Genomic DNA, 26,629 nt, shown 5'->3' on the forward strand with positions numbered 1-26,629 from the left:
TTCTTTGATTCAAAATAGGCCTCAGTTTCGGCGATCACCTCTTCATTCGACGAAAATTTCTCCCCATCGAGCATTCTTTTGAGATCTGAGGACATAGAATAGTGGCTGGGGGCCAGATCTGGAGAATATGGTGAATGAGGAAGCAATTTGAAGCCCAATTCATGGATTTTTGCCATCGTTTCCACTGACTTGTGATACGATGCACTGTTTTGGTGAAACAGCACTTTCTTTTTCACCAAATGCGGCCGTTTTTCAGCGATTTCGTCCTTCAAACGATCCGAAATAATGCTATATAATAGTCGCTGTTGATGTTCCTTCCTTTTTCAAGGTAGTCAATGAAAATTATTCCATGCGCATCGCAAAATACAGACGCCATAACTTTGCCAGCCGACTGTTTTGGACCGGGCTCATTGTGTGCAGTCCAGAGTGAGTTGGTGGAGCCATGTTTCATCCATTGTCACATAGCGACGCAAAAACTCGAGTTTATGCACTTGATCATGTTCAAACACTGCTCGGAATCATCAACTCGTCGTTGTTTTTGGTCAAAAGTGAAGCTCTCGCCGCACCCATTTTTTACAGAGCTTTCTTATACCCAAATTTCGTGAATGTTATGATGTACACGTTCAGTTGATATCTTTAGAGTGTCTGCTATTTCATTCAATTTCAATTTACAGCCATTCTAAGTCATTTTGTGGATTTTTTAAAGGATTTCTTCGGTGACAACCTCTTTTGGGCGTCCACTGCATCTTTCAATATTTAAACAAACGAATGTGTGGATAATAGTATAATAAATTATATTCCTGTGATCAGCGTTAGGTAAAACCACCAATTAAACTACTATTTCGTAGAATGTGCATAATAACGTCTGCACAATAAACCTACCCAAGATTTGAAAAGCAATTAGTGGTAATTACATCGTTCGTGACCATCAAACAGCAAAGCCCAACGACCATACGCCATTGTTCGTAGTCCAGCAATCGATCCTAACGAAACCAAATCACTCCTGGCATAATTTTCCTTGTTGTTGTTGCCTTTTTTCGCGTATTTTTCCTCGCGATCTGATAAATCCCCTCATTTTCCCTCTCTCTCTCTCTCTGTCTCTCTCCTTTGCCTCTTTATCGTCAAACGACCACTTTGACTCGAGTTTCTGACACGATATTCAGCGATCGTTGGATGACGTGAACGTTTCAGGATTAATGGATCGAGGCGTCTAGTTTCGAACGGCATGGAAATAAAAACGCCATTAAAATATTTTCGTTATTGTCGAAGAATGTTAAAATCCGTAAGGCGGGAGGATGGATCGATCTCGATCGGCAGTTTTATGGCGGCTATCGGATTCTATTTGTAATATCTTGACCATTTTTCAATTTACAATGGTCGTGTCCAGATAGCTGAGATATTATGGCCTAGTTTGTTAAAAAATTACCGGAGGATATAATACAAAGAAATAATAAATTGTTCACTAAATTAAGTGTTCTATATGGAGATGGCGCTGTCTCTGTATTCTACTCTAGAATTTTGTTATATTCATACTTTCAACGGTCAACCTTCCGCCCCATGGTTTCAGAAAGTTTCATATCTCGGTCTCCAGTTCAACCGCAGATTCCAATGGTCAGTCCAAATACAGCATGCTATTTGCAAGGGAAATGGCTTGTACAGCCTACTATTTCCACTCCTCTGTAGAAAAAGTAAACACCCAATCTCCCCTAAAGCGACCCTGCATAAAATGTTAGTCCGTCCAGTCTGCCTCAACGGAGCCTAGGTGTTATACATGTATGTGTCTGAGAGACAATTTGGACTACTCCAAGTGTTCCAATCCAAAAAAGTGCGCGCGTCATAAAACAATCACCTCGAATCAGGCATCCCGTTTGTGAAGAATTTCATGAATATGCTCAGTGTAAAGTTCTCCATAGACGCCTTAGAACGCGACAACACCTTGATTAAATCCCTATCCATCAACAAATCTCGGTAGTAAGCCAACTACGACAACCCCAATCATAACCCAGGGCCTCTGTCGCTCGCAAAACATTCATACATCGAACTCGAAATGAAATCAGCAAAAGACCATTTGGTACTAGCTGGTCATCTAGGAAAAAGACAAAAAAGTCAAGTTTTTCTACAGATATGTCATTTTATTCTATTGATATCACAGAGTAGTATATAGAGTATTAACTTATAATGTATAATTACAGGTGTTTTTGCGTGGTCTTAGCAGGTGGTGCTGATAGCGCCATTTCGCTGCCTTTCATTGGTTAATTTAAATTACTATTACCTGTAAAGGGAATATATATATATATATATATATATATATATATATATATATATATATAATATATGTAATTTTTATAAATAAAACTTAAAGAAATAAAAATATATAAACAAAAAATAATTAATTATCTTGAAGAATAATTTTTTCTGATTCCCAAAATAATCCGACACATGTCAGTCAAGTTGCCTTAAGCTAAACAATTAATTATATGTATCTTAACTAATAACATTTGTTTAACATTTGTTAAAGTAAATGAACGCCTTCAAAATAATTAAAATAAAATAAAATCAAAGTTTTTAATTGAAGGCTATTTACGAACATCTCTATATATTGAATTGTTTTGCAATAAAACTTATTTATATAGTGTAATCACATTTATCTTCAAAATAATCTTGCCATCGCCCTATGTGCATATATTTTGGCTTTAAACTTTTTTTGGAGTTCTTCTGTTGTCATATATTCATATCATATTCTATATGATATGTGTCATGTAAAAACAGTGCTAAGCCACACACACACATCCCTAATGTAGCGAATTTGGGATGCTTCTTCCATCCAAGGTATGCGATGTCTCGTTTTTTTTTTAATTTTCGCGCATACACTGGATACACATCATATTTGTGACTGAAGATACATTATAGCAAATAATAGTGATTATAGTTAAGTCATAAAAATGCCGAACGTACACTATATAAGGAGCACAAAAAAAAATCAAAAAAACCATCGCATTATAGGCCAATCAACTGCCCTTGTAGGAAAATTTGAATGAATCAATAAAAAAATGGTACTTGCACTGGTACCACGTAAAATGTTTCCTCGGTTTCGCCTATTTAAGATAAACTTAGATATAAGTGATGATATCGTGCTTCAAAGTTCTACATATTATATTTTGCAAAAGTAACACCGTTATAGATATATAAATCTTTGAAGAAAATATCAAATTCCGTACTTGAAAACATGTATTTGGCGCAATCATTACTTTTATTATTTAATCAAAAGGGAAAGGTCGCTGAGAGTCATCATCGTTTGCTCGTAAAAATTTACGGTGAGCTCACCCTAACCTTAAAAACATAAAGCACAAAGTGATGATTTCGATGTGCAAGACAAAGAGCGTTCTGGTAGACTGAAAAAGTTTGAACATGCGAAACTGCAAGAGTTCTTGTATGAAATCCCAACCCAAACTAAAACAATTCACAGAAGCGTTAAATGTAGCCCAAGAATCGATATTTTGATTGATTACTAGCAACGGGGAAAATACAAAAGATGGGAAAATCATCCCAGAAGACATTCGGTCTTACCCAGCCTGGTTACTGGCGTGACTGGTATCATTTTCCTTGTCGGATTTTACACTCTTGCCTAGAACATTCACAAATTTTAAACAATCAGAAACATAAATTTACCGAGTCGAACCGGCGGCTATTGCAAGAGTAGGAGGATCGTCCCATCGCCTATACCACTACGCCACCAAGCCGGCTGCTTCAAAGGTATGATCGCAAGTCATTTTTGCATCGAATATGATGGGTGATGAAAAGTGGATATATATTGAAAACCCTAAGGGCAAAAAATCGTGGTTAACACATGGCGAGGCCGGCCAAGGCGAAATCGTTTCTTTCGGTAACCAGTAACGACTTTTCGGTACCCCTATAGTACTGACTGACCAATATACTCCTATAAACTCTCTATCCTCTATATCGACTAAGAAACATATTAAAGCCTGAAAGAAACCAACAATACCATTAATTCTTATATAATTGTCGATGAAATACGTTGGTATTTCAGTAAATACATTGACATTTACAAAGCGTTATCAAATATTTAGTAATAATTCGATTAAGTAAAAAATTACTGGACTCCATGTAACTCGGTATCAAGAGGTGTTGTTACATTTCTGAAGTACTTTAATAAACAACATTTGCCGAGTGATAAAAGTCTAATTACCAATTCAGTGAACTCAATAAAAATTCCGGATTATTTGAACTTGCGAAAAGACGTTCTCTTTTAATGGCAACATCAATCCCTTGCGACCAATATTTTTCGAAACTTTTAACCGAGCGAGGAAATAAACTGGAAAGAAAAAAGTTTGTTAAATTATGTCCCTAAACCTAAACTGGTAGTTATTGTTTTGTTGTGATTTCTTTATTCTACGAGGCGCCCATGATATTGTACAAGTTTATTAATGTTTATTTAAGATGGCTCAGCAAAGTTCAGCTTAAAAATCGAAATTACCGACACGAAAACGAGAAAACCAATAATGTCACTGCGGTTCCCTCTTATGAACTCTTGCTTAACAATTAGTTACATTTCATCATAAAAATCACCCTGTCTTCGGAATGTGGAATTTCTATATTCAAAATGCATGCAAAAATCTTTACATGTATGTTAGAATGTTCCTTTTGATACGCGTTTTATTGTGGCTTTACTGAGTAATTAGTAGACTTACGTTACTTTAAAGGTATCTATAACAAAAAATCCGAATAAACTGTTTCCCCAACCTTACATTATATACGAGGTGCCTTAAAGAACTTCTTATCACATACGTCACATATCTATATTACAAATTTTCTTCTACAATAATAATAGCCACTTCGTCGATTGTTATATAATTAAGCCTCTTCGTATGATCACCGGAAGGTATTTTGTCATGTCACCGGATGACGATATTATGCCTCTGATGGCAAATGATCCAATACTACTTTGTAAATTTTTCTGTAGATACTATTTATTTTGTAAATACTATTTTGTATTTGTGTTAAAATTCTAAGTTTGATTATTTTTAGTGTAGATACTATCGACTGAAATTGATTATCGACTGTTTAGTAATTGACTACTTTTTACTATCCACTGTTTCAGTCGCTATTTTTTGTTCAACTGATTACTATTTACTATCGACTGTTTCAGTCGTACTTTCAATTACTATTTTTAGTTCTACTTGTTTCATTCGAATGATTTTTAACGGCGTGGCTCTGTCATTCTAGCCGTAATCTTGACAAAATTGTACCCAATTTATGATCATTTTTAATTTTGTTATGGATTAAGTTTTTTTCTATGATTAGGCTTATGTTTAATTTTTAGATAATATTAATGGTTATTGTACATTTTTAGCTTTTACTTAAATTCTATTGTGTATATTTATTACAGTATATTATTTAATAATAGCAATGAACACATTAAAAAACAATAAAACATTTGTGGGCTATTATTTCATTGCATAGAAAAATTCCATTCCTTTTTACAGATCCACAGAACATTCAAATATAAAAGTAATTCTACTTCGTTTAAAATTAAAATATAAATAGCATATTATGTATTATTATTATAATAGTATTCAGTAATTATTTTCTTCTTTTTTTATTTTAAAGTTAGTTCGTGAAGGAATTTATAAATCTCCTTCTCACTTATACTACCGTTGGAAAATATAACCACATATAAAATTAACTTCCCCAAGCAATTATCTCCGTACTTTCCTCTCTCACAATCTATACAGGAAAAGATTCGTACATCTTGGTCTGATATCACGAATAGAAAAAAAAACAGTCCAACTGTGCATTTGACTGAAAATAGCAATTACTATTTTCAGTCGCTAGTTTTTTAACTATCGACTGTTTTGTGACTATCGACTCTTTCGACTATTTTCGGTCGATAGTTCCTAACGCTAATTATTTTATACTTTTTAGTGAGTTCCTTATGTATTTATTGAAGTCGGTTAATTTATTTTTGTTAAAATATTTTTATTGTACAATATATACGAATTATTTGAAGAATGCAAATTATTTTTGATTGCAGAATGTCATGAGATGTCTCGCGACGCGTATGTGGGGGGCTCACGCTCCCCGAGAGGCGTAAGGCTGCCCACTGTGGACCGATCGCCCACCAGGGCCTACCCGGGGGGCAGCCCTTTGGGTCGCAAGCCCCTGAGGCAGACCCGTTCGGGTAATAACTCGCCGGAACACGGCTACGGATATCAGACGTACTATCGGGACGAAGATCTCGAGGATCCGATGTTGGAGGAGCGGGGTAGGCCGATAGCGGTGGGACCTGGACACCATCGCTCTAGAAGTGCTACACGGTAAGTGATCGTCTACCAATATCCATAAATAATTTATTTTACATGTAACATTAAAGAATAAGGACCGGTTGTAAATAAATATTCCTTCTGAATAGAGTACTTTATACGCGTTAATGTTCCTAGAAGTCAGAGGGATCTTTCTTATTTGATTAAATATTGCATTCTAATTATTTACTGATAATTCATTCCTTCTCTTAACGATAGATCTAAAAATTTATTACCATCTTCTCCTATGTACTTCGATCATTTTTTCCTTTTAAAAGGCATTTATTAGGAAAAATTGGTTTAAGTTTTTAAAACAGAATTTCGGCTGTTTCTTTCTAACTACAGTATTTCTCTATCCATTATTATTACAGCAAGTTTTACTATTTTCGTAAAACAAAATGTAAGTAGTAAGCTGTTAAAGAAATATGTGGAAATAAAATCGGAAGTTCACTTATAGTTCTTTAGTATCATTTTATTCTACTTCACCATTGTATTAATAAAGATGACTCTTGGAATTCAGAAGGAAGTCAGTTTGTTTCCTTCTAAATAGAGTATTTTTATACGCATTATTATTACAATAGCAGAATGTAAGTACTAAGTTTTTAAAGAACTATGTGGAAATAAAATAGAAAGTTTCAGAAACAGAAATAGAATATTCAATTATAGTTCTTTAGTATCACTTTATTCAACTTCACCATTGTATTAGTTTTTGGAAAATCTATAAAATATTACAATTACAAAAAGATGACTCTTGGAAGTCAGAAGGAAGGCAGGTTGTTTCCTTCTAAATAGAGTATTTTTATACGCATTATTATTACAACAGCAGAATGTAAGTACTAAGTTTTTAAAGAACTATGTGGAAGTAAAATAGAAAGTTTCAGAAACAGAAATTGAATATTCAATTATAGTTCTTTAGTATGATTTTATTGAACTTTACCAATATATTAATTTAATGGAAAATTTATCGAATATCCAAAATTACAAAAAGATACCTCCTAGAAGTCAAAAAGAACTTAATCTGAAGAGTTTCCTTATTTCACATTTTTTTTATTTGGCTATTTCATTTGATTTAAATTAAATATTGCATTCACCGTCTCCGCGTATGTACTCCAGTCATTTTGAATTTCAAAAAGCATTTATTAGGAAAAATTTGTGCAATATATTAATCAACATATTTAGTCTACAATCTATTCACAATCTATAAGGATTTTGATTTGGCAGCCATCGGATCTTTGATACATTTCTGCACTTGTTTGGCATTTCCAAGCGCTGTGTTAGCTTTACGAGCAGCTAGTCGAACTAAGTAGTATCAACACTTTCCATCCAGCAGGAAACATTCAGGTGTATTTCCATCCACAGGATGCATTCATCGCAGTTATCCCCACAAAAGGAGTCAAGTCATCACGTGCTGACTACACAGCCTATTAAGATCCAAGCTTTCTGAAAGAGAAATTCACTATGATCTTAAAGATATTACGAAAGCAAACAATATCTAGTTCTTATCATTATGGAGGTGGCAAGTTAACCCATAGAAAGCCCAGACCGTCTTCTTCCACAAGAAGCATTTGAACCGAATATTTCGTGTCTAAAAATCGAAAACGCCTAAATTCTATGGCCAGAAGAAATCGCTTATCTCGGTCCTCTCTTCGATCGAAAGTTCAGGTGACGGTCCAAGATTTAAAGGTCCCTCCAGAAAGGTCAAGGTATTGCCAATCTGCTGTTCCCGCTCATCAACCGCGCCAGCAGGCTTTCAATATTTCAATAAAATCTCTTCTGTACAAGAAGGTGGTTTGATCACTCTTTCTATATTACTCCAGTGTCTATCTCAAATACGTCTCACCTAGACAGATGGAACTTCTCTAGAGTAAAATTCCCAGGAGAGTAATCAGTGCCCCGTCGTTCGTCAGGAATAATCATATTCATAGAGAAACAGATGTCCTTTAAGTTCACGATTTTATATCCGATCTCTACTAGATAGAGATAGAGATATTCCTCCATTCTTCATCTCTCGGATAATAGATGTATTACTGAGCTGGCCGATATTTTAGGCCAATTACTCATCTGATACTATGTGACGTTATTCTATCGCAGTCAACACTATCCTGTCGTACTCTTACTCCCAATTGTCTCGACCTTACCCGACGAGCGTTCGACTAAAATACCGCGAGCTGCAAGGTGTGATAATGACGCCATGTTCTTGACTAGCTCTCGTTCCTCTTAACCGGTCATTCGTTAACTTTTGCAACGTGTGGCAGAAAGCTGTCATGCTGGTATTTTTCAAAACAATATGTTATGCAATTTGTTCAGTTGACGTCGATATCTACCGACGTACTACAGGCATCTGCCTCTAGTAACAGTGTAATTTGGTGTTCGTCGCTCGTAATACACTACACCTTGCTGACCTCACATATCTTCCATACTCCGCTTCGGCGTCGACGTGGATGGTTCTCGTGGCTTAGCCCACGACTTTTTGAGCTTATATTTCTGCTAAGTTGTATGAAAGTTCTTCGAGACGTCCAATAATCCTTCGACCTTATTGCATATCGTTTCAACATAGTCTTAAACTCCAAATTTCCATGGTATTTGCTATAGCGCCTTCAAATTCTTATAGTCCATGGTTAAACAACTACTTCAAACCGCCTTGAATATTAACCGCACATTAGGATACGAAATATTTCTTCACTTTTTTCCATATTTGATGTCTTCATTTTAGATAAATAAGAAGATATCGGTTAATTGAATTAATTCAAAATAGAATAGCTTGTTGAAATGTCGGAACCAATAGTAAGTAGTTTTAATATTTCTAAATACGTTTACACTGATTTTGTAAAATCTGGTCGACCGTTATCATGCCAAAGAATAACATTGTTGTATTTTTGTTAGTATTTCGGTCGTTTTCTTTTCGCAGTTAGTTTTTGACAACTCAGAGTATGTCCACCAAATAAAGAGCATTAGTTTGGAGAAATGAGTATTCGGCTTTGTCACTGATGTTGGTGTATAACCATAATTTTTTTCATTTGGAATCATCGTAACGAATCTACTTTTCATCACTAATATTAATTAATACGATTCAAGAAACCTTTTCGATTTTGCCGTTAATGCAACATTTCACACATGACCAAACACATTTTAATATCTCTTGGCTTCATTAAATTCATACAGCACAAAATATCCAAACTTTTGAATCATTCCCTTGTGTTGAATTACTTGTTTAATTCAGTAAATAATTTCCGAATCGCTAGTTCAATATAGTAAAAAATAAGTTGTTCTTGGAGATGTCAGTGATTCAAACTGACATCAGATTAGTTCTTGGGTATCTTTCTTTAAATAAAAGTAAACTGTATCTTAATTATTTATATTCAACGTATGTTTACAGTTACAATACAATGTAACACTATAAAATACCCGAACTATCTTCGGTCATACGGATTGATCTGATATAACAAATTTAATAATAATTAATAGTTGTGAATATTTTGTGAACGCCGGCGAGCTTTTTTTTCTTATTCCAAGATGACCAGCTAGAACCAAATGGTCTTTTGTTGATGTTGCTTCGGGTTCAGGGTAGTGAAGTGTTTTGCGGGCGACAGAGACACTGGGTTACGACTGGTAATGTCGTAGTTAGTTCTCTACCAAGGATTGTAGATGGGTAGGGATTTTATCAAGGTGTTTTCGTGTTTCGACGAAATGACGTATATTGAAAATTTAAGCCTGTTAATGATGCTTCAATATGAGGCTGGATACAATTATACCCAATGCGATTTAATATACAGTAACACACCTGTTAACCGGTTCGGTTGGCGCAGTGGTAAATATGACAGGACATCACCTACTGTTGCGATAGTCGCGGGTTCGAATCCTGCTGGGGCATGGTAGTAAATTTATATTTGTGATTGTCATAAGCAAAATTGTAAAATCCAACAAGGAAATTGATCCAAGTCACGCCAGTAACCGGGCTAGGTAACACTCGCCAATCGATAGGCTTAATGCCGAGGACTATGGTTCGGGGCCTACGTTAAACAGTAGGACCAGTCCAGATAAACCCTCGTTGGTAAAGGAGACTTTAAAATATGAAAAAACACACCTGTAAATTTTAAATCAATAAAATAAATTTGAGTCCATGTTTTATTATATATTACTGCATTTAATTTTATTTCAAGTCTTTACAATATTAAAATAAAGTTTTGCGCAGAACTATAAATACAAATGCAACAGATATTTATATTACAATCTATATTTTAGTCATTATATTTAACCAGAACTGGTGCTAAAACCGGTTATTTTATCATACTGATGAATATGTAAAATCACAAAAATAACTCTGTTTAGACAGATTAATGTTTGAGTAGGGAACTAAACAATGCCGGCAATAACCAAAACAGAAACATTATTTCCGCTTCCAGACCAACTGTTGTTGGTTGACAATTTCTATGATTGAGTGTGTAAACAGCAGCGGGTATAAATGTGTTCCTGTTTATTCTAAACTGAAATCTTTACTCGACTTATTTCTACATTTCTGAAACACTGGTAAGTGAATCGAGTTTAATTAGACATTTTACAAAATATATCTATTAAACAGATCTTGTTTATGTGGTTTTATTGATTTAATTTGCTTGCTTAAATTAATAGTAGTCCTAGGATTTTTTATTAATGCGTCGAAATGGTTTTAACTTTAATATAAATTACACAGTACAAACAACAAAATGTTTGCAAACACTTTTTAAACCAAATTATGCGATTGTGCGAGTCCGTACATAATATTAAGTTTTGTAGCATCGTCCATAGGTATTACTACTATTACTCATAATTTACTATAATATTATCTCAAAAAACAAAAAAACTTGTAAATTTAAAATTAGAACTTTTTTAAAAATCATTATATTATTAGTTGTAACAAATTAGTTTATTAAAAAGTGAATATTATGTACTTATTTTTGTTTTGTTTCCTTTTCCACTATAGAATTTTATGCTATAACTTTTTTTCCTGCCTGTGGTGATGCTTTGATGATTTCCAAAAGTGATGCCTTTTGGAGCCATACATAAGATTTGTTTCTTTGAAAAATTAAAATTAAAATAAAGCAAACGTATATTTTATAACTCTTAGGTTCTTATATAATAAATATTAAACAGGGTGAAGAGAGTCTCCTTTTTACCAACTGGGGTTTATCTGAACTGGACTTAACAGTTTTAAGGTGGACTCCGAACCACGGTCCTCGGCATTAAGCCTACCGACTGGCGAATGACCAACTTCGAAAATCATCTCAGAAGATATCGGGCCTTACCCAGCCTGATTACTGACATGACTGGGAATATTTTTCTTGGCGGATTTTGCACTCTTGCCTAAGGACGATCATAAATTGCAATAACAGTCAAAGATATAAATTTACGACCATGCCCCAGCAGAATTCGAAGAAGTTGATCGTTGATCTATTAACGATAAAAATAGGTGTTATACATATACCATACCTGCCAAGAGATACGGGATAACCAACGAATAACAAGTAAAAGCTTTCGCTATATAGCCCCTGTAATATATCTATAGTAGTAGCATAAGCCTCAATAATTTACAAACTATCCCTCGTAGGCAGAAATTGGTTATTGTTTATTCACTAATGTTTACATTTTTTATTATTTTGACTCAGCGAAAGATATGCCCAATTTCAATTAATATTAATTGACTTTTTAATTGATACTTGGTTGCTTGACTAAAATACACGTGTTTATGGTTTTCAAAATTATTTTTATATGAAGATTAATTAAAGTAAAATATGTGAACGCTTACATATTGCTGAAACATTTTAAATACATAGTAAGTAAAAAAATTGTTCCGTTGTGTTAAAAAGAAATATGGACTTAAAAAGTACATCGTTTATAGTGATGTTACCTTAAAATGCTGTATAATCAATTTTCTTATTATCATGAAGCTCCAATATTTAGAAACACTATTGGAATAGCAGTATGTATCTCCCAAATCAAAATATATTCGGCTTACCTAGTACATAGTTTAATGGGTTCCAGTTTCCTGATTTCCTGCGCATTATCTATAGTTGTATAGCTGAAACGCTGGTATAACTATGTAGCCTCTTTCCATGTTTTGCGGCAAGATCTTGAATAATTTCGTAGATGTATCGATCTATTTGATTTCGAGTATATCGTTGGTAATATAGCAATAAATATTGGTAAATAAGCTATTGGTGTAAAATAATTTTATTTTGGCAGCGTTGAGTTACTAGTCGTTTGGATGACTTAGTGTAGTATGGTACTTACACTTCAAGTCCAAATAGTATTTATTATTAACTAATAATTTAATATCTTTAAGCATAGGTCCTGTTAGGAGTATCTTGAGTATTCCGCTAATCCGTAGTTGCTCAATCTACTCAACTTTTTATACAATATTGTATTTTCGGTCTAGTCCACCATCGAAATGGCTGTAAAGATATATGCGTAGCGTTCCTCAAAGTATATAATTGGGTTCTCCGTATCGCAAAATTGCTGTTAAGCTGTATTTTTCAGTCTCTAACCCCTCTGCGGATATTGTTAACTGCCACTTTTTTAACATTTGTCTCTAGTTTCTCTGTTTTTCTATAGCTCCAAGCAGAGATATATGTTTACCATTACCATCATCACCGCCATGAATCATTCGTAAATTTTGCAAGCATGATTTTTTGTTTTTATTTGGTCATAGGAAGGATAGAGAAGATACACTATATGGATATATTGTTTTTGTTTATTTTTATTCAGTTGTTACAACGATTATTATATACATATTTTATTTTAAAACGTTTTTATCTGTTAAAAATCCAAGTTTAATTATTTTTTAATTTTTAATGAGTTCTTTATTTATCTTTTGAAGTCGTTTCAATTTTTTTGTTCAAAATATTAATAAGTTAATTTTTCTCTTTTTAGTGTTATATATTTACTCAAATTACGCAGTTATTTTATTGAGTATTACAACGGATAGCCCAAGTAAAAGAGCGGCTCGTCTGAAGAAAAATAAGTAACAGGCCAAATGAAAAGTCTCCGGCCTATCATAATAAAACACATTTTTTTGCAAAATTAGTTATTTTTATACAACATAATTCCCTTCAAGGGTGATGCACTGATTATAGCGGCCCTCCAACTTTTCGATACCATTTTTGTAGTACTATTTGTCCTTTGCTTCAAAATAGGTCTCAGTCTCGGCGATCATCTCTTCATTCGACGAAAATTTCTTCCTAGCGAATATTCCTTTGAGGTTTGAGAACAGGAAATAGTCTCTGGGGGCCAGATCTAAAGAATATGGTGGATGAGGAAACAATTGAAAGCCCACTTCATGGATTTTTGCCATCGTTTTCACTCACTTGTGATACGGCGCATCGTCTTGGTGAAGCAACACTTTTTTTTTCTTCAAATGCGGCTGTTCTTCGGCGATTTCGTCCTTCAAACGGTCCAATAACGCTATGTAATAATCGCTGTTGATGGTCCTTTTTTTCAATGAAAATAATTCCACATGCATCCCAAAATATAGGCGCCATAAACTTGACAGCCGACTGTTGCATTTTCCCATGCTTTGGAGTAAGTTCGTCGTGTGCAGTCCACTAGGATGACTGTCGATTGAACTTCGGAGTGAAATGATAGACCCATATTTCACCCATTGTCACATATCAACGCAAAAACTCGGTTTATTACGCTTGATCATATTCAAACACTGCACTGAATAATAAATTTGTCGTTGTTTTTGGTGAAAAGTGAGCTCGTGCAGTGCCCCACTTTGCACAGAGCTTTCTCATACACAAATATTCATGAATGGATATTAAGTACTCGTCCAGTTGATATCTTTAGAGTGTCTGCTATTCCATTCAATTTCAACTAACGGCCATTCAAAATCATTTTGTGGGTTTTTTAAATGTTTTCGTCAGTAACAACCTTTTTTGGGTGTCCACTGCGTTCACCTTCTGGTTCACCACTGCATTAAAAAGAAAACTGAATGGTTTTTACACTGAACGACTTCCAATTTTCCATCACATAAGTTCAGCAATAACATTATTGCCAAATATCTGATTATTTTAGACCAAAAAATATGTGAAAACTATGTACCTACTTTTGAAATTTGAGTTTTTCCCTCGATTTTTTTCCTTCCCCCCAACAGATTCTGATTTGGTTCCAATGTGACCAAATCGGAAGAGCACTCTTTCGAATAAAAAAAGAATTTTGGAAATCTGTCCTTAATTAATAAGATTGGAGATAATATACCGTCAAGAGTATGATTATACGGGTCTAGAGTGAAGTCGAAAATGAATATAATATAATATAATATAATATAATATAATATAATATAATATAATGTAATGTAATGTAATGTAATATAATATAATGTAATATAATATAATATAATATAATATAATGCTATTTCATTATATATTATATTATAATTAATATTATTAAATATATTATTATATATTAATATATATGGGAAGAACATGTATCGAGACGGGGAAAGAAAAAAGGAGGAGAGTTAAAGAATGGACAGTGTGTCATGAAGTAAAATAGAAACAGCACAAAAGCTGATCTACACAAAAGAATCTAGAAAACTAGTTATAAAAGGGACGACACCTCTCATATAACAATATTTGTTATAGTCGTACTGTGATGTATGGTAAACATTTATTAAAGGCCCTAATATAACATGTATAACATTTTATTCTAAACAACAATAAAATGAGAATTATATGACTCCAATAAATCATATGGAGTTATATTTTTTTTATTTTTTAAACTCGTCTTATAAACGAATAACGAATAAAACTCGCATCATCCACCGACGCTAACAGGACCTAATAACGTCGTTTTATTACCCGTCTTAATATAAAATAATCAGATATTAAACTTTTGTTTCTTGTCCTTTTATTGTCTAAACAATTAATTTTTTATTAGCCCATTTATTTCAGTAATTTGCTGACTTTAATTGTGTTACACGATATAAGATATTATATTTTATTATCATTCAATATCGAAAGTGGTTAACTATGGAATTTTTTTTCCATAAAAAAATTGCTATGTTGTTCAATAAGTTTAGTTAGTTATATTATATTAGTTGAAACAAAACAGAAAAAACTCAAGTTATCATTGATTTGTTCTGTCTTTATTTTGCGATCGTTTCACAAAACGTTTGAAGCTATATTTGACTAACTAACTACTTCCTCAGACGAGCCATTTGATCGAGTTGATTTTTTTAAAACATATTTATTAAATGGCTATTAGCCGTTACCGACTCACCTACCATTAATTTTTACATTAATTTAACTCTAGGTATATGTCTAGGAAGACCCATCGGCACTATCTTAGTCTGGTGTAATAATGTTTATGTAACAGGTCAATTAGGAAGTCCCCGACCTGACACATAGATGGCAATATTAGAAATATATCCATATGTTTTTTAGTTAGCCTTAACCCTCAAAGATGCGTGTATAAATTTGACAGCTGTCGGATCATTAGGTAGTGAATTATAACATTGTAGCGACCTTGAGGCATGTCGAATTTTACATCGTGGAATAACGGTTAACAAAGTACCCAGAAATATAATCCCAGATGTTGAACACGGGCGGGGTGCCAGCAGCGACAACTAAAATACGATAGCGAATAGCTGGCAACCCCGAGACGTTTATCTGGGATGTTATTGAAGGGTATTTCCATCATTCAGTAACCGACCATCGTTTGGTTTAGACGTGCCACCATCGACCGCCCAATCCTCGTCTCCAGGTAACACCTCTGCCATCCGTTTTATATATTTTATATTTTCCACATTTTTTATCTTGGCAATAAATAACGGTCACATAATGGAAACACCTCTGTTTCATTTCGTTTTACCTCCATTCACCGAAACCCTAAAGCATTTTGAGTGAAGTAACTTCTGTTATTGTGAAAAAAATTGATAAAAAGTAATTTCGCTTTTTGAATGAAAAAAATGCAGTTGAAGCAAAAACTTGACTTGATGCCGAGTTTCCAGATAGTTCCCCAGGAAAATCAACCATCAAGGATTCGTATGCTAAGTTTAGACGTGGTGAAATGAGGACCAAAGACGGTGACCGCAGTGGACGTTCAAAAACATTTAAAAATCCATAAAATGATTTTGAGTGACCGCAAATGGAAATTGAATAAAATAGCAGACACTTTAAAGATATGAACTGAATGTGTACATGATACCATTCACGAATATTTGGGTATGAGAAAGGTCTGTACAAAGTGGATTCCGCGCTAGCTCACTTTTGACCAAAAACAACGACGAGTTGATGATTCGGAGCAGTGTTTGAAGATGATCAAGCCTAATGAACCCGAGTTTTGCGTGGATATGTGACAATGGATGAAACATGGCTCCATCATTTCACTCCAAAGTCCAATCGACAGTCATCCGAATGGACTGCACACGATGAACCCTTTCCAAAGAGTGGGAAAACGCAACAGTCGGCTGGCAAGTTTATGGCGTCTGTATTTGGGATGTCCATGGACCAATTTTCATTGACTACCTTAAAAAAGGACGGACCATCAACAGCGACTATTATATAGCGCTGTTGGACCATTTGAAGGACGAAATCGCCGAAAAGCGCCCCCATTCTTAGAAAAATAAAGTACTGTTTCACCAAGACACATGCACCGTGTCACAAGTGAGTGGAAACGATGGCAAAAATCCATGAATTGGGCTCCGAATTGCTTCCTCATCCACCGTATTCTCCAGATCAGGGCCCGAGCGACTATTTCCTGTTCTTAGATCTAACACAAGTTACGCGCTGAGAAGAAATTTTCGTGAAAAGACGTGATCGCCAAAACTGAGGCCTATTTTGAAACAAAAACAAATCGTACTACAAAAATGGTATCGCTAAATTTGGAGGGTCGCTATAATCGACCATTGAAGGGAATTATGTTGCATAAAAAAATTAATTTTGCCAAAATCTTTTACTGTGGTAGGACGGGGACGCTACACAAGTTCAAATGGTTTGATTCCTTTAAATTTATGGCCTGTTCTAGGGTTATCCAAGAGTTTGATTACTTCGACATGATAATTGAATCTAACCTTATGTCCCCTTACAATTACCTTGATTTCCTGGATGTTAGTCCGCATCGGAAATTCTCAATATAGGTAATCAGTCTTCTGGTTATATTTATATATTTACACCATATATTTATACGAGTTTTCGCGGAACATCCCCATAATTGTATGTCCATATAAGTTTTAATACTTGCTTATACTCGTATAAAAGCAATTTATTATATAATGATAATTGTGATTTTCTTTCAATTAATCTATACCTTTTCTTATATTTGAACTCCAGTCCTTTCTTTTTCTTTTTTACCTGTTACTTCCAGCGAAATTTTGCACCAAAATTCATTCCAAGATACTTAACGTTGGTGCTAGATGGAATTATATTATAATTTATTGTCATTAGTGATTGTAACGTCAGATTATACGTAAACTGCACATGCACATATTTACTCTCGTTAATTTTAGTTGACATGCTTCAATAATATCGATTCAATTTTTTATTACCAAATAGTATCTCCAGCGTGCAACTTGGGGTAATTTAAATGTTCAGCGAGTTCAAAGTGATGAGTTGATAGTAGTAAAAATAATATTGTAAATAGTTAAATAGGTTTAGGTAGGTATTAAGCTAAATTGTGTGTAAATAGTAGAATATAAAATACGTGCAGTAGATAGGTTAAATAAGTTTTTTATTTATTTATTACAAATATTATTATATACATAATTTATTTTAAAACGTTTTTTTTTTCTGTTAATTTTCTTATTGAAGATATTTTATCCATCTTGAGTTCTTATATCTTGCGCTATTCTCTTGCTTACTCCACCGGTCTATAATCCTCATTATCAAAGCGCAAGAACTTTTGGGTATGTAAACGAATAACGCCTGATAAATATCTAAAATATTCAGTGGACTAGTAATTTTCAAGAAGCTATGTATCTGGCGTACTTATCCATTTTATCAAGAACACGGTTTTTTCAACTTTTGCATTATTATATCTCGAAAATAGTGGCATATGAAAAAAGTATAGCGATAATGTTTATAGATAACAACAAGCAAACGATTTTTGACTTTTGTTAATTTATTTATAATGGTGTTCCGAACATTCGTACAAATTTTTAGCTCAATGCGAATTTTGGGCTAACTTGGGCATAGTTGACCGAACTATTATTAAAACAGAAGTTTATTCAACTATTTTTAATCACCGTGTGGCGTGAAAACCAGTTGTTTATTCGTAAATATTAAAATCTCGACTTATAAAGAGTTTAGTATTTATGACTTCCTTTTCTTTGAGTACCGAACTTTATTTATTTGTTTTTACGAGCAACTTCAAGAAGAACGATACTAAAATAGACCTTTTAGTGCAGTAATTGTGGTAAGTGGACAACTTTCATAATTTGTGTTATTTATTTCATAATTTATTTGAAAACTGAAAATTATATGATGAATTGATTGGCAAGTAAATGGTTTCTAACTTGAGAATGCTAGAAGACTGTGACTACTTGCTATGACGTTATTGTTTTCGCAAACAAAAGTGAGTTTATGATGGTAAACCTGTAGCACCCGTGTTGTTTTGGCAGCGTCCGTTAAACTTGTTGATCCTTTAGGCTGGAAAATAATCTTTAGGTATGAAGGGTATTTTGTTGGTGCAACGGATCCAACTAAGTAATTTTATCGTTATAAGCAGGTAATGAAACGTTAGAGCGTTATACAAAAAGCAATTAAGAAATTTTTTTAAACATCATTGTTTAAAGGTAATTTTTTGAAAATAAAACCACTTTAACAACTTTGTTAGTTTACTAATATTCCAGTTGTTGAGATTTCGATTTGAGTTAATGCAGAAAGGCAAGTGTGCTTATTTAAATTAATAATATATAAGTATATACAATGAAATATGTTAAATCGATACATAATAGAAAACAGAATTATTAATTGGATGGAAATAACTTATTAAACCATCTGTCTATCTTAGGATAATGCTGATACTCTCATCGGATCCAACTGGTGATTATACAAGACCAATTCTACTCATTTTGATTCTTGAATTATTATCGATTCTTTTTCCTTCTCCTTAATTCTGATTAAATCTTCACTCTTTTGACTGATATTTTTTCTTAATTAGGTCAAATTCTGATGGCGGATTATGTTGTTCTTGTGAATTCTGATTCTCATAATTCTTTGGTCAATTTTGATTCTCGTTCTCGATGCATCATATTTTATTGTCGAAGCAGATCCCCGGATACTTGGTGGTGGATGAAAAGACTGGTTTAAGAGTTTCCTTTTCTGAACCAAAATTCGTTCAAAATTTTGGGAGGGAAAGACTGTTGTAGCTAGGAACGCCAATAGGACACGTGGGCTACGGATTCTTAAGAAATATTCGAAAATTGCACGATCTCGGGCCATTTTGAAATTTATGGTTATAGCAACCATAAAGGATCCCCTATCAGGTATAACTTCTGACATGCTTCGTCTAGCTTCGCTACCTGAATCTCCATTATCAGGGAAACGTGCCACGTGTTTTCAGTTTGCTCAGTGTCTTTCTTTATTTTAGCTCAAAACCGGGAAGGGGAATCCTGTTACGGATATATGGTCGAGGCGACCGTCAGGAATAAGCGAGTTGGACTGGTTATGCGGAAACTGCCTCTGGGCTACCTAATAAACCCCACCCTATCAGCTGATCCCATGACTCTAACTGATACTTCTTTCTGTTCGTAAGGAGGGTCCCCGTAACTAGTAACACCGTTAAGAGGGACAAGGGCCAGGCAAGGACATGTTGTCGTTATCACATCATACAGCTCGCGGTACCTGAGTTAATTGCTCGCCGGAGAAGGTCGAGACAATTTGGAGTTAGAGCACGATGTTGTAGTGCTGGCGGTGATAGAATAAGGCCACGAAGAGTTGAATGGAATCTATTGTCCGAAAAACGAAGAATTGAGAAATATCTCGAGCAAAGCTTAGATATATAATCGTGAACTTGGGGGACGTCTGATTCTCTATAAATTTGATATTTCCTGCCAAACCAGGGGGTATTGATTATTCTCCTGAGAATTTTGGTCTGAAAAACTTAAAGACGTTCCACCTGGCTAGGTGGACTTATTTTAGAGAGACGCTGGAGCCGTATAGAACGACTGGTCGAAACAGCGTTTTGTACAGGAGAGATTTTATTGAGAGAGGAAGTCTACTGGTCCGGTTGACGAGTGGGAACAGAAAATTGACAATACCTTGAAATGCTCGGTGTAAAACGTTTATTGTAGAAGAAGATGGCCCGAGTGTTCTGTGGGCTGATTTACAACTTCCAGAAATGTAAACAACTGGACCGTCTCATCGAGTTTTTTTTGGAGTCTACCTTGGATGTGCGGTGCTACTCTTAAGAAGCAAAGTAAGCAGTGGTGTTGTCTGCATAAAAAGCTGCCTCAACTTGTGGTCTCCTAGGGATATTTGAAAGAAAAATTTTCAATAATGCGGGTCCCAGGTACACAGTGCCTTTCTTATCTTGGCCTAGCTTTATCAGACATTTGATACAATGCGATATTTTATCGTCTTTCCCGTATCTATCCCAAGTTTCTTTCCCGTATCACTAATATTGCAAAAACCAGTTAAATGGTCTAATAAATTAGACAGCTAATATTCCATAACATATTCGCAAACTAAAAAAAATGAAACAATTTTCTTAAATATAAATAAATATAATTACGCCCCAATATCAATCATCGGCTAAAACAGAATAATAACAGGTCAATTGGAAAGTTCTCCGGCCTACCATATTAAAACACATAAACACTATTCAACATAAATCCCTTCAAGGGTGATACACTGATTATAGCGACCTACCTAATTTTCGATGCCATTTTTGTAGTACGATTAGCCCTTTGCTTCAAAATAGGCCACAGTTTCTTCGATCACCTCTTCATTTGACGAAAATTTAATTGAGATTGAGATTTAATCTTCACAGAGAGCATACTTTTGAGATCTGAGAATAAGAAATAGTCGCTGGAGGCGAGATCTGGAGAATACGGTGGATGAGAAAGCAATTCGAAACCCAATTCATGGATTTTTGCCATATTTTTCACTGACTTGTGACACGGTGCATTATCTTGGTGACGCAGCACTTTCTTTTTCTTCAAGTGCGGCCGTTTTTCTGCGATTTCGTCCTTCAAACGATCCGAAATAATGCTATATAATAGTCGCTGTTGATGGTATTTCCGTTTTCAAGGTAGTCAATGAAAATTATTCCATTCGCATCCCAAAATACAGGACGCGTTAACCTTGCCAGACGACTGTGGCCTTTTCCCACGCTTTGGAGTAGGTTCATCGCGTGGAGTCCACTCGGATGACTCGATTGGACTTCGCAGTGAAATAATGGAACCATGTTTCAGCTGTTGTCACATATTGTCGCAAACACGGAATTATTATGCTTGATCATCTTCAAACACTACTCCGAATCATCAATTCGTCGTTGTTTTCGGTCAAAAGTGAGCTCGCGCGGCACCCACTTTACACAGAGCTTTCTCAAACCCAAATATTCGTGAATGATATGATGTATACGTTCAGTTGATATCTTTAGAGTGTCTGCAATTTCACTCAATTTCAATTTACGGCCGTTCACGGTCATTTTTTGGATTTTTTAATGTTTTCGTCGGTAACAACCACTTTTGGGCGTCCACTGCGTTCACCGCCTCTGTGTTCATTTCAACACGTCTAAATTTAGCATAACAATCCTTGATGATTGATTTTCCTGGGGCAGTGTCCGGAAACTCGGCATCAAGTCAAGATTTTGCTTCAACTCTGTTTTTCCCTTCAAAAAGTAATATTTTATCAATACGCGAAATTATTTTTTATCATTTTTTTTTCACAATAACAAAAGTTGTCAAATTTATACACGCATCTTTTGGGGGTTAGGGCTAACTAAAAAACATATGGATTTAATTCTAGTAGCGCTATCTATATGTCAGGCCGGGAACTTTACATTTGATTCAATACTAAAAGGGTCATTTGCAACAATACATTATTTTAAAACGGTGTGTAAATATGGGCTGGTGTATTGTATTTAGACTGTTTTATGAAGCTCTCTCTCTCTCAAGTTTTTTTGTTGTTTCGGCTGGAATTCTCTTCCCTGCAGTATCTCCCTGATACGTATATCTCAGATTCTCGTATGTCGTCATCTGGATTTTCTCCTCTGCTTATGATTTCCAGATTATCTTTACCTTCTTATGTTTATACGCTGTAGATGTCCCCACCAACTGAATTTTATCCATTCTATATACCGTTCTACTGATTCCTTTTCTTTTATCCTGATCCTGATCTCTTTCTACTGCTTGTATACATCTCGCAATGGAATGTTGAGTTTTGATGAATGTACTATATCTGAAAAACGTATTTTACTTTCATTCGAGAGGATATTTACATTTTTACGTTTAGTTCTAGATTCCTTCGATGGTGTGTTTACTTGTCAGTCATCTTAGTATCACTGTATATTTTATTTATTCTGCTACTATGTGTGTACACCATTCTTCATAAAATTAGTCTCTGAATTATGTCTAATGCATTTACCATATACAGGTAGTATTCATGCCCTCCTCATACGTTCTAACCAAATGCTCATGTTTAATTTTGAACAGTTGCAATAGTATCTGTGCACACAAATATTTCACGCCCTATAATACCATTGTCAGTTATATTGAATTAATTATGTTCATACCTTCAGTTGTTTCTACTCTCATTACTTTGTCTCAGGAATTTCCAGCAGTGCACATCATTAACATATATCCTGAAAGTTTCCTTCAGCAACTTTCTCTTTCCGACTCCCTTTCCATTTCCATTACTAAACTGTTAAATATGGTCAGGATTCCACCATTTATCAATTACTGTCTCTGTATGTCTTATCGAGTTCATTCAAACCGAAGGTGTTATGGTTGACAATGCTTCCTTCCACATATACAAACAGTTTTTGATGGAATATCCTTCTCGACCAGCATTATATGTGCAATTAATTATTAATAAATATCATAACCAACAAAACATAATCGAATGCTATTGTAACTTTTACCTTTTTGCATCAATTTTTGTTGTCTTTACACTTTTTTTATTACCGTCTTGCCAAGAGTGCCGCAATGAACCATTTTGAAATATTCAAGTTTCATCAAGATACAAAAATTCAAATAGCTTATTTTCTTTGGTCTTATTTTATGCCTTTAAAAATTGGATTATATTTAAGGCAATATCTGGAACTTCCACTAAACCTCTCCGACGGTTATTTTTACACCATTTAAACCCTATGCCCTATAAAAGTGTATGAAATGATGTCTTACATCCCTCAAGAAGCTGTATGTCCCTAACTTTTTTATGTATACTTTCCAGATAGACAATTTTCTCTAAAATAATTTTATTAAATTATATTTATATTGATAAAATAGTTTGTAAACTTTCTGTTCTTATACATTTCGTATATTCGGTCTCGAATAGAGCCAATAACAATATGATCAAGATTCGTCACCCACTTTGTGAATAGGCGAATGATGTTTAGGTGAATCTAACGTATTATTCTTCATTTTTTAAGCGATGTTATTCACAGTATCCGCACTAATATTTAGCGCGGCAGCAACCCGCTAAAAACATTTTCAATAAAATTGTAGGGACTTATTTTATTTAATATCATCAATAATTATCTCTCTAACGCATATTATTGGCAAAAGGGGGCCTCCATTATCTCGTTGCTTTTCGTAATATTTTATTAAAGCCGCACAAATTGATGTGAAATGACTATCTATTTTTTTTTTGGCATTTAAAACCAAATGATATCATATATTACGGAACGATTTAAAATTTATCAAAATAATCAAAGCCCTAAAATAACATTAGTCGGTATTTCATCTGTCTGTCAGACTTATGCAAAATTATTCAATACAATAGTGTTTAGAGGTTTTAACTTTTACCTATAAGTTATTGTGGCTGTGTAATTAACTGTAGTTTTCGGATATGCTATAATGTTAAAATAAATTATATTTGATAACATTTGTTGAATTATTTTATTTAGATTAGAATTTTCTTGTATGTCAAAGCCAAACTGAACTAAAACTCAGGGTTCATGCCGCAAAATTGCAATGTTTCGACGTCACAAATATCCAAGACGCATTACTAAAAAAACTTTGAATAGGCTATAGATACATTTCCCATAAGAGTATTAGAAACCATTAGACCTTATCTCTTGAGTAAGTCGTTGGATTTTATGTTATTGCTACATGTTAAGCGTCAAATAGACCCAATTCAGCAGGATGTTATGATAATATCTTTAAGAATTTCTGGCATTTTAAGAATTTATTACCAGCCGTAGCATCAATGAACCTATAAACATGCCTGAACCAAATACAAATGTATCTGAAAACATGACGTAATCCATTCGTGTGATTTTTACGCTCCGTAGAAGAACATGCTCACCTGTCTATATTAATAATTGTCAACTCCTGCAAGCAGGATGCTATATAACTTGGTATGCATCTAGATCGACATCTAACTTTGAAGAAGCACATACTCGCCATAGTCCAAGTTGTTGGACTTAAGCTCTTAAAATAACAAAATATTATTCTATAAATCTATACTCGAGCCTATTTGGTCATAAAACTGTTCCAAAATAAACTGTTGCGTGTCATTGTCGATGATCCATGTTATGTTTCAAATGAAGTGATACAATGCAATATTCCTTTAGAACCAATAAGAACTGTAATCCAGTGTGTTTGTGTGAAGTACTTCGAAAGAGTGTCACTGTATCCCAATGTACTGTGTAAGCAGCTAGGCATGTGAAGTGGCGATGAAATGCGCAGACTACAACGTCTAATATCATGCGATCTGATTATTGGATATATGTAGGCTTTAGAATAAGATTAATTAATTAAAATAGTATTTTAGACAGGAGATCAATTAATGAAGAGATTTTCTACATGCCATGTATATATATAATATATAGATAAAAATACTTTTTGCCCTCTCGGCAGATTGTGGGACTAATAAGAGTAACAAAAAAGTTTGTTAGAATTAAATTAGTAAATATTTCCAAGATAACGTTCCTGTTTATCATTATGGAAACAAAGAAACGTTAAATAGACAAGAAGTTAACCATCCCATATGTCCGACGGACCTCTGACTATGTTTAAGTGACGCCAAATAATAATTGATCTAATGTACCCCAACTATACTTATTACCGATAAACCTAAAATCCGATCAAATGATTTAGTAACAAATTGAATTGATCATGACGATTAGAGATAATCGTATTATTACTGGATGACAAGATCGCTGTCTTGAGAGATCGAGAGTTAAATGGTGAAACATTACCGAGGCCCGAAAAACAGCTCTCGAATAATGGAGGATGCTGTTGTGAAAAGGTCGTCCAAGTAATCAAAGTAATGTAATCCCGTACCAGAAAGTGTTTGCCCTTTTTTTCTGGCATCGACCGGCTTAGAGAGGATTTTCTTTTACCGGATTAAAACAATAGAATTACAGATTGTTCTGAAGCGGATGCTGTTAAACTGTAAAAACAATATACCGCGATTTAACTCGAATTGGCCGAAAAGAGATAAATTGCTTGGGTTGTATAACATATTGTTTTCTGTTTGTGTGTTGCTTAAGGAATGTTGAAATAATAATATAATCTGACGTATATTTTAATCGATAAGAAATGTTAACCTAACTTATTCTTAAATAAATCTTTAAAAAAACTAAAGATCTCTTCACAGCTTCATCTAAGTACTTAAAACTTAACTAACAAAAAAACTGTTTTAAAACTGTTATGTTTTACACTTATTTAAAGCCAAATATTTTTTAAAACCAAATAATTTGATTAATTTACTTAAAGAAAATGTTATTATTAATATCTTGGAACTTCAACAATATGCCCGTGGGCGATAAGTATTATTATGTACTTTCCGTTATATAATATAATTGTACAACAAGTCTATCCTAACTTATTCTAAAGACTATTCTAACTTATTCTAGAGATTATTATATCTCACTCTATATGTATTTTAGCCAGTTTGTATGGCAGTTTGCGTTTGAGCCTACGTACCTCACTGTCATTGCGTATATTTAACTGTTTGGTGGGTGCATTGGGATGCACTAATACTATTTCAGAGTACTTCCTAGTAATACTTCGAATCACACTCGTTATGGGTTCTAAAGGGATATCGCGCTAAATTAATTTGTTGGAGACGTAATATGAGGCATCGACGAGGACTCGCAGCACTTTATTCTGGAACCTCTGGAGGATATCTATGTTAGATTTGCTAGTAGTACCTCACAGTTCA

At 34.2% G+C, this 26,629-nt stretch overlaps 1 protein-coding gene across 3 annotated transcripts in view; it reads left to right on the forward strand.

Moving 5' to 3' along the window:
- brp (ELKS/RAB6-interacting/CAST family member bruchpilot) overlaps positions 1-26,629 on the forward strand; it is a 272,388-nt gene that overhangs the window by 40,949 nt on the left and 204,810 nt on the right. For all 3 annotated transcript variants that reach the window (XM_076411147.1, XM_076411149.1, XM_076411150.1), the window contains exon 2: positions 6,053-6,335. In XM_076411147.1, coding sequence (XP_076267262.1) covers positions 6,064-6,335 — 272 coding nt within the window. In that variant the 5' untranslated portion in view covers positions 6,053-6,063. The remainder of the gene's footprint in view (positions 1-6,052; positions 6,336-26,629) is intronic.

This window comes from Rhynchophorus ferrugineus, unplaced genomic scaffold (assembly GCF_030347505.1).
Source record: "Rhynchophorus ferrugineus isolate W39M unplaced genomic scaffold, kcgeb_rfMv2 rfM8, whole genome shotgun sequence".
NCBI classification, from domain to species: Eukaryota; Metazoa; Arthropoda; class Insecta; order Coleoptera; family Curculionidae; genus Rhynchophorus; species Rhynchophorus ferrugineus.